General features: G+C 34.4%; 2 protein-coding genes across 2 annotated transcripts in view; one reads left to right on the top strand and one right to left on the bottom strand.

The window, feature by feature from the left end:
* Positions 1 to 1,978, bottom strand: part of LOC106322906 (dehydrodolichyl diphosphate synthase 2-like) — a 3,920-nt gene extending 1,942 nt beyond the window's left edge. Inside the window, 2 exon segments of the mRNA XM_013761060.1 lie at positions 1,265 to 1,332; positions 1,428 to 1,978. Coding sequence (XP_013616514.1) covers positions 1,265 to 1,332; positions 1,428 to 1,829 — 470 coding nt within the window. The 5' untranslated portion in view covers positions 1,830 to 1,978.
* Positions 1,979 to 6,718: 4,740 nt separating this feature from the next.
* Positions 6,719 to 11,331, top strand: LOC106322698 (protein DAMAGED DNA-BINDING 2). Its single transcript, XM_013760801.1, has 11 exons — positions 6,719 to 7,067; positions 7,249 to 7,339; positions 7,436 to 7,563; positions 7,649 to 7,771; positions 7,854 to 7,942; positions 8,019 to 8,139; positions 8,221 to 8,312; positions 10,051 to 10,180; positions 10,268 to 10,516; positions 10,594 to 10,790; positions 10,861 to 11,331. Exons 1-11 carry the CDS (start codon positions 6,852 to 6,854, stop codon positions 11,084 to 11,086), a joined length of 1,662 nt encoding a protein of 553 aa, XP_013616255.1. The 5' UTR covers positions 6,719 to 6,851; the 3' UTR covers positions 11,087 to 11,331.
* Positions 11,332 to 12,507: the final 1,176 nt, after the last annotated feature.

A 12,507-nucleotide genomic window follows, 5' to 3' on the forward strand; every position in this document is an offset into this window, starting at 1 on the left:
GATCAGTTCAACAGAGGAGGACCACCAACGAACACTCGAGAGGTGTTCAACCGGAGACATTCAAGCTTGCGATCAGTGATTGAGCGGACATTTGGAGTGTGGAAAGCAAAATGGAGAATTCTTGACCGTAGGCATCCAAAATATGGTTTGATCAAATGGATAAAGCTAGTGACGGCAACGATGGCTCTACACAACTTCATACGTGATTCACATCGAGAAGATAATGATTTTGTGCATTGGCAGAGAAGAGAAGAATATCATACTCATGGTGATAATGATGAAGAAGAAAGAGATGAAGAGGAAGATGAAGAAGAAGAAGAAGAAGATGGTGATGGTCATGGTGGACATATTCCATATGAGCCGACTGGTGATAGAGCCATGGAAGGTTTACGTGATCATATTGGTAATGAGTTGAGTAGAGGATATCGATTACCTTACTAGTTTATTTGATTTGAGTTTGTACTGATTATTATTATAAGTTACTCGTATGATCACTTTTTTTTATTATTTAGACTTTTTCAATATTTTAAGTTACAAGGAATAATATTCAAGTGTAGACTTTTTAATTAGAGTTATAGTTTATTAATGTGACAACTCATAAACAAAAGTGAACTTGTACAAGGAAAAATATAAGAAACTGAAAAGATTAAACATATTGCATCCATGGTGTGATTTATTACACTTTACAGGTTTAATGATTTATCCACGTTTTTGACGAAACCTAAGTACACAAGAGCAAATGTATGTCAAAAGTAAATATTTGGTCGCCAGCGATACAGAAACAAACAGCATAGCGACAACCGCTGCGATCAATCGCGCGACATAGAAACGAACAACATAGCGACAACCGCTGCGATCAATCGCGCGACCTTCAAACGAACAACTATCAGCGACATCATGTCGCAGTCGCTGGTCGCTGACTCTGGTCGCTGACGCTGGCGACCACGAAACGAACAGGGCCTATATATTAGCTTTTGAGTAAATATCACCAAAAAATTAACGGATTCATGTTACAATACTATTAGATTTTACGACTTATTACTCGGTAAACCAAAAATGAAAATTTCATCAAGATAAAAAAAATCAGGTTTTTAGGAGTATAAATAGGAACAAAAACTTGATTTAGTGCTATTTTTGTCTTTTTCTCTTTTAAAATTGTGATTTATTAATGAACAAAACTCTAATTTGTTTCAATCAAGCTTTGCTATCTAATTCTTTTAGTTTCTTCGTGTTTAGTTTACTAATTTACTCAACACATACTTACTTGGCTAAGGTCTCAAGCTCTGATTTGAGCGTTCTCTCGAACAAATTCAACAAGAAATCAATCTCTATCTGCACAGATATTAGAAACCATATTGAGTTGTGATTTAAGATTCGTGTACAAAGCAAATAAAAGAAACTTAGGGAAGATTCAAACTAGGTCTTACCTTTGGTCTAATCCAGTTATCGGTGGAGAAGGCGAAGACTGTGAGAACTTGAATTCCCCATTTGCCGCAAAGCTCAACGATCTCTCTCAAAGCTTCAACGCCCGCTCTGTGACCGTCCCACGGTTGAAGACCTTTGTTCTTCGCCCATCTCCCGTTCCCGTCCATTATAACCGCCACGTGCTTCGGCATGAGCTCAGGCTGGAGTCCCTCCGGCAGATTTTCTTCCTCCGCCGCTGTAAACGGCGCCATCTCCGACTTGGCAGATCTGACTCCGAGTCCGATTCCTCTAAGATGCGAGAAAGAGAGGAAGCAGTCTCTACCTAGCCTCCATCGCCGCTCTAAAGCTCCGGCGTGAAACCGCCGGCAGTTAAAAGATGTAGGAGGAGCACGAAGGGATAACATCTTGTGGAATAGGATAGTCAAGGCTTCTTGTGGTTGTGTAATGAGAAGACAGTGTAGGTGTATAAAAGCGGGGGAGATGGAACAGCCTCCATAGATGGTTCTGGTGAGGGAATGAAAACGACGTCATGTTTTGTCTGCGTTTCGAAATAGAGCGCCACAAAAAATATTTATCTACTTAAGAGATTGGACGCTCCATATATTTTTTTTTCCTATTCGTCCACCCGTCTACTACTTTTCCATTTTTTATCACTCATAAATTTGTAAAATGCATAAAAACTCTTACCGGAAGTCGGACAAAAAAATTCATGCCAGCAGGTAAACTTGATATTAAAACCTGATTCAAATTTATTATCTGAAATATAATGAAACTGAAGGTTTAAAGTATGATCTATGTTTTCAGTTTAAAACCGGATTGGTTTTTGTAATATGTATTGTTTTTTCATAATTTCTAAGCACATGTTACAAATTTACTAAAGCATTCGTTACAATTATATGATGTTCATTCAATTGACATGAAATAATTGAACAAATAATAAAAATTTGGAAGCCCAAACTTGAAACTATTTGAGCTTATTTTCATGTGTGATGATGATCAATGGTTGTCAAAAAAACTGTAATAAAACGGTGCCTCCAGGAAAAAAAAAAAAACAGAAGGGAATTTGCCATTGCTTGATTGCGAACTACTCCCAGTATTATATAATTTGAACACAAATTAGATTTTTTAAATACGGGGAGTAGTTATGGAACTCTGCTTGATTGGATCCATAATGATAACATTAAATAACATTAAATAATTGGAACATAAATGAGCTTTTTAATGATAACTACGGGGAGTAGTTATGGAACTCTGCTTGATTGCATCCATAATGATAAGTGGAAAACTGATGTCATGAAAATCGGTAAGAACACCTTTATTGCAGGTCTATTGCAGGTCTTTTAGCGTAATATAAAATACGGTCTCTTAGATTTTAACTAAAAATACTAAGAGACGTCTCTTAAATAAGAGATATAAGACGTCTCTTAGCTTTTTTAGTTAAAAGCTAAGAGACCGTATCTTATATTATAGTAAAAACCTCAACCTAATAGATCTGCAATAAACATGCTCTAATAATGCGGGGACTTGTTAAAAAATCTAATTTACGTTTCAATTATTTAATGTTCAACTAAATTTTGATTCGCGGTTCGAAAGCACGGATTTTTCAGATTATATTATAGGAAAAAAGTTTTTTAGCTACAAGAAATTTACGCTAATATGATGAAAGTTATCCAATGTATGAGAATGTGTCAACAACTACACGAAGTTTATGTTAATACATGTCAATTGTCATATGTGCGAAGTAAATGATAATATGGTGGCAACATCATAATCGAATTTAATTGATTTTAAGCTAAGTTAATGGGGTTAATCCGTATTTTATTATTATTAATTTTAATAAACTTAATTTATTTTGTTAATAAACTTAACAATTTATTAAACTTACTTAATAAACTTAATAAATTTATTAAACTTAATAAATTTATTACTTAATTTAAATTTATTAAACTTATTAAAATTAATAAATTTATTAAACTTAATAAACTAAATAATTTAATAAACTTAATAGTTTAATAAACTTAATAAATTTATTAAATTTATTAAGTTTAATAAATTTATTAATTTAAATACATTATTAATTTTATTAAATTAAAGTTTATTAGGTTTAATAAATTTATTAAGTTTAATAAATTATTAAGTTTTTTTAAGTTTAAGTTTATTAAAATATTAAGTTTATTAAGTTTATTAATAAAATCAATTAAGTTTATTTTTTTTGGTCGAAATCAATTAAGTTTATTAAACTTAATAAATCATTAAGTTTAGTAAATTACGGATTGACCGCATTAACTTAGCCTAAAATCAATTAAACCCGATTGTGATGTTGCCACCATATTATTATTTACTTCGTACATGTGACATGTATTAACATAAACTTCGTGTAGTTGTTGAGACATTCTCATACACTGGATTGTTTCCACCATATTAGCGTAAACTTTGTGTTGTTAGAAAACATTTTTCCTATATTATAATACAAAATCGTATTATATGAAATTGAGAATTTTTTCGGAACCAGAAGAATAGTTTCAACTGGTGAAGATGGTTTTGGAACCAGAAGAATGGCCGGCATTTGCAAGTTATTTGGAAGACATCAAGATACTGAAGGAAAGTTTCAATCACTCGGAGCTCATTCATATACCCCAGACGCTTAATACAAGGGCGGACAGTCTTGCACGGAGTGCTAGGCAGCAATTGTCGTTTGTCGTTCATATGGATGCCGAGTTACCGGTGTGGTTTGCAGAGTCTTAGTTGAGTCTGTGTTTGCTGTCGACAAAAAAAAAGAGATTTTTTTAAAATTATATAATCTATGAATTAGTTTATTTGAGATTTTATATATACACTCTTATATAACTTTCTCTCATGTCTGGACATTTTATCCCGACCAAAAAAATAAACTGAAACCGACCTAAAAGTTTAGGTTTGGTTTGGGTCCAGGTCAAGAGAAATTATCTATTGACTATTTGTTTTGGACCCGCAGATATTTTTTTGAGTCCAGGTCCTACCCGAGGCCCGATCGAAAGTATTTTATGTATATTAAATATATTTGGGTATTTTAAATATGTTTCCGGTATTATGGATATATTTTTTAAGTTTGGGTTTGGGTTTATGGTTATAGTTTTGGATTTCAGGTAAAATGTCAAATTTTTAAAATTTGAGTATTCGAATAAAATTTTGGTATTTTTGGTTCATCGGGTCAGATTTCGAATAAAATTTTGGATTTTTAAATATTTGAACATTTTTTTTTTTTTTTGGATTTCAAATATTTTTTTGTGTTTCAAGTATTTTCAGATTTATGGATATTTTAAATTTTTTTATCTTAAATACATGAACAGATCTAGATCCGCTACGTCTATATCGGGTGCAACAACCTTTTTATATTAGATTTTTAAAGTTATTGTAGAAAAATCATGGTTGATGAAATAATTGTAGAAAAAAAATATCTTAAAAAGTAATATTAGGATTTGTTAAAAATATTTAAAATATTATATGGTTAGAATAGGTAATGGTAGGGAAAAAAATAATAAATAGTTATACATGACTTCAACAACCTTTTTATATTAGATTTTAAATGATTCTTTTTAATAGTATAAATTATTTTTTAAGTGAAAGGTATATAAAAATATATATCTAAACAAATAATTTTCAAAATCGCAAATTATCAATATTTTTATTGTGAAGTCGGATTAGTTTTATCAGAACCCATGAATTTCTATGTAATTATGACATTCTACAAAAAGATATTGATGTATAATAATATTAAAAGTTTGATTAATATATATTTAACAGGACCTTACCTTTTTCAAATATTTGATATAATGGAAGAGGATAAAATAGATATAATTGACATGACCCTATGTGTTAAAGTTTTTAGTATGTTTATATCAAGTACTGTAGGAAGTTGGCTTAAAATAAAAACGTTGAGTGGATTATTTGAAACAGACGATATGATTTATATTAAATGTTTGTATAGTCACGTGGTATATTGAAAGATCTTATATAAAAGGTTGAGTGAGTTAAAGTAGATTTTAAAATGTTAGGGACATTATTTGGTTGCTATATTTGGGGTTATTTATAATATTTGGTTATAAACAAGAGATTGGACTAAAAATAAATAGGTCTAATAAATTTTTTTAGGTAGATTTTTTTAGGACTCCTTCTCTTTTAATAATATAGATGTTATTAATTCCGTTTCTAAGTTTTAAAATTTCCATTGAATATTGTAACCACTTTATATTAAAAAAACGAAATCGTGTTCAAAACCAAAACCTAGAACAATATTTTTAATTTAAAACTTACATTTATCTAAACTAAATGGTATATCTTTGTTTAAAATTTTGAACCTTCCACCGGAGAGTATATTACTCAAAAAAAAAGTACACAATTAGTTATTGATTAATTTTTATTTAATTTAGGTATTTTTTTTTTATGTTTTGTTTTAAAATTTTATTTTTTATTTTGGTTATATCCAAACCGATATAACCCGAATTCGAACGGTATATGGTACTTTATGGGTTTTAAGATGCAATACAATTTTGAACCGAACCCAAAGTGTTATTATCCGAATCCGGTCCGTACTAATAAAATTTTAGTATGGGATCTAAGAGCATAAACCCGAAAATCCGAAAAATCCGATCCAAACGAATACCCGAACGTCCAAACCTATGTGTAATATATCATTATAATACAAAGTACGAAGAAAAAAATAGGGTCTACTTTGATTTGGAGATCCTGTTTCGCTTCAAATATTCCATATGTTTTATAATAAGTGTCATTTTAATTATTTTTCTTATAAAAAAATGTTACTTTACAATTACAATACAAATTATACTTAATTTCAGCTGAAAATTAATTGAAAAGTACATTGATTTTATAAATAATTTTATTTATCTCAAATACTATTGGTCAGAAAAATATAAATAATAGTAATTTACATATATTTCTGTCATTTTTTAATCCGCTTGAAAAATATCAAACCGACATTTATTTAAAAATGGAGGATGTATATATGTAGTGCAAATTTTGAACTCAAGTTTGATTTATGAGATGAATGAAAATTGGGTCTAGAGCCCATTAATTATCAGGATAAAAGGCACATCGCTGATAAAAACTCGCTTGAGACTCGTGAGTTTTTTTTTTGCTTCCGGCCTGTAATTCGCCACGTATCAACTTCTCCCGCCACCTTAGTGCAATTCCGACAGTACCCTTAACCGATAAGAATTTAACCGGAATGAAGGGGTATAAGCGTAAATTAATAGGGGCGACGATGTGTTTTCTTCAGCGTAAAAAAAATCAACTGTTCGCCGACTCGACCGGTTTTAATTTGCGCCGGCTACATCGTCATCGAACCCAAAAAGAGACAAAAACAGTTTGATTCATATTCTCTTCCTTTTGCCGGGTGCTGAATTTTTGTTTTGTTTTATAAACCGAGAATGGGTTTAACGAGGAACAGAAGAAAAAAGGAACCAGAAATCGTCATTGCCAGGGATACAGAGTCAAGTTCGTCCGAAGAGGAAGAAGAAGAAGATGATGATGATTACCCTTTGTCGGAGTCTGAGAAAGGAGATGAAGCGGTCAAAATCGAATTGGAGAAGAGTAAAGCAAAAGGGAAAGCACCCATTACCGTTAAGCTCAAGAAAGTTTGCAAAGTAACGCTCTTTCGAGAAACCCTTTAATTTTGTTGAGTTCTTATCATTGCATTTCTAGTTTTGGTTAGGCTTTACGGAAGTAAAGATAATGACTTTGGAATTTGATTATTCACTTGGATGCAGAGACAGAGATGACTTTGGTGGTTGATCTTGTTTGTTTACTTTTGTTGTTCTTGTATAGGTCTGTAAACAGCCTGGTCATGAAGCTGGGTTTAAAGGAGCAACTTATATCGATTGTCCTATGAAACCTTGCTTCTTATGTAAAATGCCTGGTAATAAAAAAATCCTCAATTTCTTATCTTAGCTTATAGGGTAGCGACTCAATGCTAATTTACTTGGAACTTTTTGCTCTTTTACTAAACCTTCAGGTCACACCACAATGTCATGTCCTCATAGAGTGGTTACTGACCATAGGATACTCCCAACTTCTCATAGGAATACAAAGAACCCTATAGACTTTGTGTTCATGCGTCAGCTCCAACCGAGGATTCCACCGGTAAAGGCTCCTTGTTTATGATGCCTGATGAGATTTATTGACTGGACTAATTCGAATCCTATTTTTTTCTTTTGTTTTGGTACAGATTAAACCACCGTATGTGATCCCGGATCAAGTGCATTGTGCAGTTATTCGATACCACAGCAGACGTGTTACATGTTTGGAGTTTCACCCAACAAGGAACAACATTCTTCTCTCTGGAGATAAGGTTTTTAGAAATTGAACAACATACATAAGTTATGAGCTTTCTGCATCCGTTTTCTCATTTTATTCGTTTCTGGTGGTCATAGAAAGGGCAAATTGGAGTCTGGGATTTTGCTAAAGTGTATGAGAAGAGTGTGTACGGAAACATACACTCTGTACAAGTTAATAATATGCGGTAAGTCCATATCTATGGCCCTGAATCTCTTGTGATTTTACTTTTGCATTCAGGTGTCTATGTTCCCTTACTTCAGGTTTAGTCCCACAAATGATGACATGGTTTATTCCGCATCCTCTGATGGAAATATTGGTTACACTGACTTGGAAACTGGAACTTCATCAACTTTGCTGAATCTCAACCCCAATGGATGGCAGGTCAAACACCATCGCCTCTCTTCTTTGATTTTTTTCCTCTCTTGCACCATTCTGCTGATATGAAGCATCATCGGTTTATAGGGCCCAACTACTTGGAAAATGCTGTACGGTTTGGATATAAACTCGGATAAAGGTTTGGTCCTAGCTGCTGATAATTTCGGGTTACTTCACATGTAAGTAGTTTCATCCTCGTTAACTACTTCCTCCGTTCCACTAAAATTGTAGTTTTGGAGTTTTCACACTTGCAATACCGAAATTAATCATACTTTAATACATAATTTAGGAATAAAAATATATTATATGATTGATTAGGCATGGGCATTCGGATAACCAGTTCGGATCCGGGTCGGGTTTTTCGGACTTTGGATATTTCGGAACTAGAGAAATTGGTATCGATCGGATAATTTAAAATTCCGGTTAGGATGCGTTACATACGAAGTAACCAAAAAATTAACGGATTCGGTCCGGTTCTTACGGATTCGGTCCGGTTCTTAGTATATACCAAACCATTTAATCCGATAGAACTGAATATAATCCAAAAGAACCGAAGATATTCTAAATATCCAAAAAAAACATAAACAAGATAACTAAAATTACAATACAATAACATAACATATTTAATATAACCAAAGCAAAGTTTAATCTCCAAAATGAAAATAATACTAGGGTTATCTTAATTAAGGTTTAATTTCGGTCTTTTGGATATCCGTAAGGATCTCGGATATTACGCATATTACGCGTATCCGACCTGGTTGATGCGTCCTGAATTGAAGGATCACTTTAGCTGGGTGTCGGATATGATCCGAGAAGACAAATGACACTTCTGGAACTGAAATGGATTGAAAGGATTGTCAAGAGATGCGAATGGCTCTTGATATACCCACGATCTAAGGCTAACCACCTAAGAAAGAATGAATGTGTTGGCTGACCACCAAACAACACACAAAGATGAATTGGCTGACCACCAAATCAACAAGCCGTTCACACCAATGAACTAGCTAAAGAACTCTGTCTCTCTCACTCAAAGAAGAAACGAAAATAAACTCAAAAACATAGATTGATTTTATTCATAGAATGAGACTACATATTTATAGTGTTTGTAGTCAAAGACTATAAAGAAAATACACAGAAAATAATGCATAGAAAATACAAATTTGACCAGATCTGAATTAATGAGTCAAAGACTCAGTCTTCCATGCAGATTGGTCAAAGATAGCCCTTCATATAATGTCCAGGTTCAACCGAACCAAATGGATGCACGGGGTAAAGATAAGGACACTTGCGGGACTGTCTGGATGGTTCGCCGGATAAGAATGCATGTCCGTCTTCGGCTTCTTCACGACCCAAGCTAAGTCTGGCTCGACCGTGGGTCTTAGAAAGTCGAGTTGGTCGGGGAAGACGGGCTGTGGTTCGGTCGGTTCGGTCGTCTGGACGAGGTTCCAGTCGAAGCTCCAATCGGGACGCACGCGGGACGACTCGGTCAGTCTGATCGGTACGGTTGGTTGAACGATCCTCGGTCAAATTGTTCAGAACGTCCTGATCTCTATGCTGGTTGGCTCCAATGGACTGATCCACGAACCGGGGCACATCACTGGTACTCGACCAAATTTTAAACCTTATCCAACCGGGTATTTTTCTATATCTGAATCCGATCCGAAACCCGATTTTTTGGATAATTACCGGTTCGGATCTTCGGATCCGGGAAATATGTCGATGCCTATATATGATAGTAAATTTGTTTTAATTAATATGAACAAAATAGGTAAAGAATATATAAAATTACATTGAACACACAAAAACTATTATCTTTGTGAAACAAATAAAAATTTCAAAACTATTATCTTCGTGGAACGGAGAGTATTTGTTTGTAGTGCTAGCTGCTTAGTCTCTTGTGATTTTTTTTCAAAAAAGGATCGACCACCGGTCCAATAACGTAACGGGAGAGCCCATTTTGATACACAAGAAAGGTAGCAAAGTTGTTGGCCTTGACTGCAACCCGGTTCACCCTGAGCTTCTTCTTAGCTGTGGAAACGATCATTTTGTAAGTCTTATCTTTTAAGTATCTATCTGAAGTTCTGTCTGAACTTATTCATTAATAATAGATTTGTTTGGTTATGTTTTTTTTCAGGCAAGAATCTGGGACATGCGTAAACTACAACCTGGAGAATCTCTTAATGATCTTGCGCACAAGCGAGTAGTCAACTCCGCTTATTTCTCTCCATCATCAGGCACAAAGATTCTCACAACCTCGCAGGACAACCGTATTCGAGTATGGGACTCTATCTTTGGGGACTTGGATTCCCCAAGCCGAGAGATTGTTCATAGCCATGATTTCAATAGGCATTTGACACCGTTCAAAGCTGAATGGGATCCTAAGGTTTGATACTTTTACTTCTCTCTCTCTCTCTATCCTTTTTTTATCAGTTACCTTTTATAGCACTTATTCATCTTCAGGATGCCTCGGAGTCACTCATTGTGGTTGGTCGTTACATAAGTGAAAACTACAACGGAGCTGCTCTCCACCCAATAGACTTCATCGATTCAAGCAACGGACAGTTGGTTGCAGAGGTCATGGATCCGAACATAACGACTATTACTCCAGTCAACAAGTTGCATCCTCGCGACGATGTTTTAGCCTCTGGAAGCTCAAGGTTGCTCTTGTAACAACAATTAGTGAAAACTGTTTTGATTGAGTGGTAGTTTTAAAATCTAGTTTTGCAGGTCGCTGTTCATTTGGCGGCCAGAAGAGAAGACGGAGATGGTTGAGGAGAAGGAGAAGAAGGAGAAGAAGATTGTTATATGTTATGGTGACAGCGATAAGAAAGGCAAAAAGCAAAAGCGTGGCAGCGATGATGAAGATGAGGATGACGATATGTTTAGCTCTAAAGGCAAAAACATTAAGGCTAAAGCCAAAACAACCAAATCTACTCGCAGGACAAAAGCTTAAGATGAAGAAACAAGGTGTTCTATATGTATTAACTCACTTTTACTCTTTTAACTTTTTTTTGTAGGTTTTCTTGGTAACTTACTATGTTTTAGTAGTATGCCCTGTTTTGCCTTTGGCCGGCGGTTTTGCTTCTTTTTTTTTTTTTCTTAAGGGCATGGTCGGCTTTTGTGTGCGGTCTTCTTTTGAACTTGTGCTTGGTGTATCTTTAGAATGAGAACAGATCGAATCTTGAATATTCTCTTCTATTTTTGCTCAGCCATGTTGTCTTTTTCTTGTTGGGAGTGATGAGTAAACAGGGGAGGAAAAGTCTCTCTTATGCAGGGGCGGACGCAAGTAAGAGATGGGTAGGGCATGTGCCCCATGCTATTTTGTCTTTTTTCTTGAGAAATTAATACTAAGTTTACATTAGTGCTTTTAATTTGAATATTCTTTACTACATGGTCTCATATAATATAATTTTGCCCCATACTGTATAAGGTTTTGGATCCGCCCCCGCTCTTATGTCATATTGACAGCCAAAACTAACCTGTATTGTTTATGTAAGCAAAAATTAAAAAAAAAAACAAGTTTATATGAAACAACAGCCAATCATCTTGTTGTTTGAAATATGGACACTCCTCCGACCAGAGAGACACGTAGTGCTTCATCCCCGTTTGGAGCGAGAAATGCTTTAGCCTCTTAGCGTTTGGGAGAATCGCGTCCAAATCGTTTGTCAGCACTCGTCGCTGTCCAGTGGATACTCGCCGGACCACGTGACTCACGATGTCCTGTAATGGTGACAGTTTCTGTTTGATCTCAGATGCATTAAGCAGATCGCAGGAGATGAAACTGTACATCTTCTTCATCGAGTTGGTTTCGGAATTTCGTGCAACGCCGTAGATTCTCCACCTGGTTTTCAACATTGTTAGTGTCCTCGCAATCTCTCGTCATCGTTTTTGCCTGTGATTTCTCTCATCAAGCCCATTGTGTTTATCAGAGGGTTTTGGAGTTTGAATAAGATCAACCTTTGATGAATGTTATATGATTTATATCACTAGAGATTTACTAGTGCTTAAAAGAGAAGAAGTTGTGGGATCGATTGACGATTCAACGTAGAGTTTCAAGACTCGATGCCTACCTGTGTGTTTACAAGACTATCCCTATATATTATTTGAGAAGCATTACAACTTTTTTTATAGCTACATGTCATCACTAAGATGATTCTTAGAATCATTAGAGAAATATGTTGGTCCATCTAATTATATAATAAGTTTTTTTATTAAATTAACAATAAATTCATCATTAATGTACTTTATTATTTCTTTAAATAAAATTTACGGAATTGCCTAATGTAGCTAAAGTATATATGACAATTAATGATTTTGAATAATAAAGATTTGATAAAAAAATAGTGTATCTTCTATCATATTTGTTTAATTTTA

The sequence above is a fragment of the Brassica oleracea genome, chromosome C2 (assembly GCF_000695525.1).
Source record: "Brassica oleracea var. oleracea cultivar TO1000 chromosome C2, BOL, whole genome shotgun sequence".
NCBI classification, from domain to species: Eukaryota; Viridiplantae; Streptophyta; class Magnoliopsida; order Brassicales; family Brassicaceae; genus Brassica; species Brassica oleracea.

Excerpts from the sequence above, each read along its gene's own strand:
- LOC106322698 (XM_013760801.1), top strand. The coding sequence starts at position 6,852 with ATGGGTTTAACGAGGAACAGAAGAAAAAAGGAACCAGAAATCGTCATT. Across the intron at positions 7,772-7,853 it reads TTCTTCTCTCTGGAGATAAG|AAAGGGCAAATTGGAGTCTG; the intron begins GTTTTTAGAAAT and ends TGGTGGTCATAG. Across the intron at positions 8,313-10,050 it reads AATTTCGGGTTACTTCACAT|GATCGACCACCGGTCCAATA; the intron begins GTAAGTAGTTTC and ends TTTTCAAAAAAG.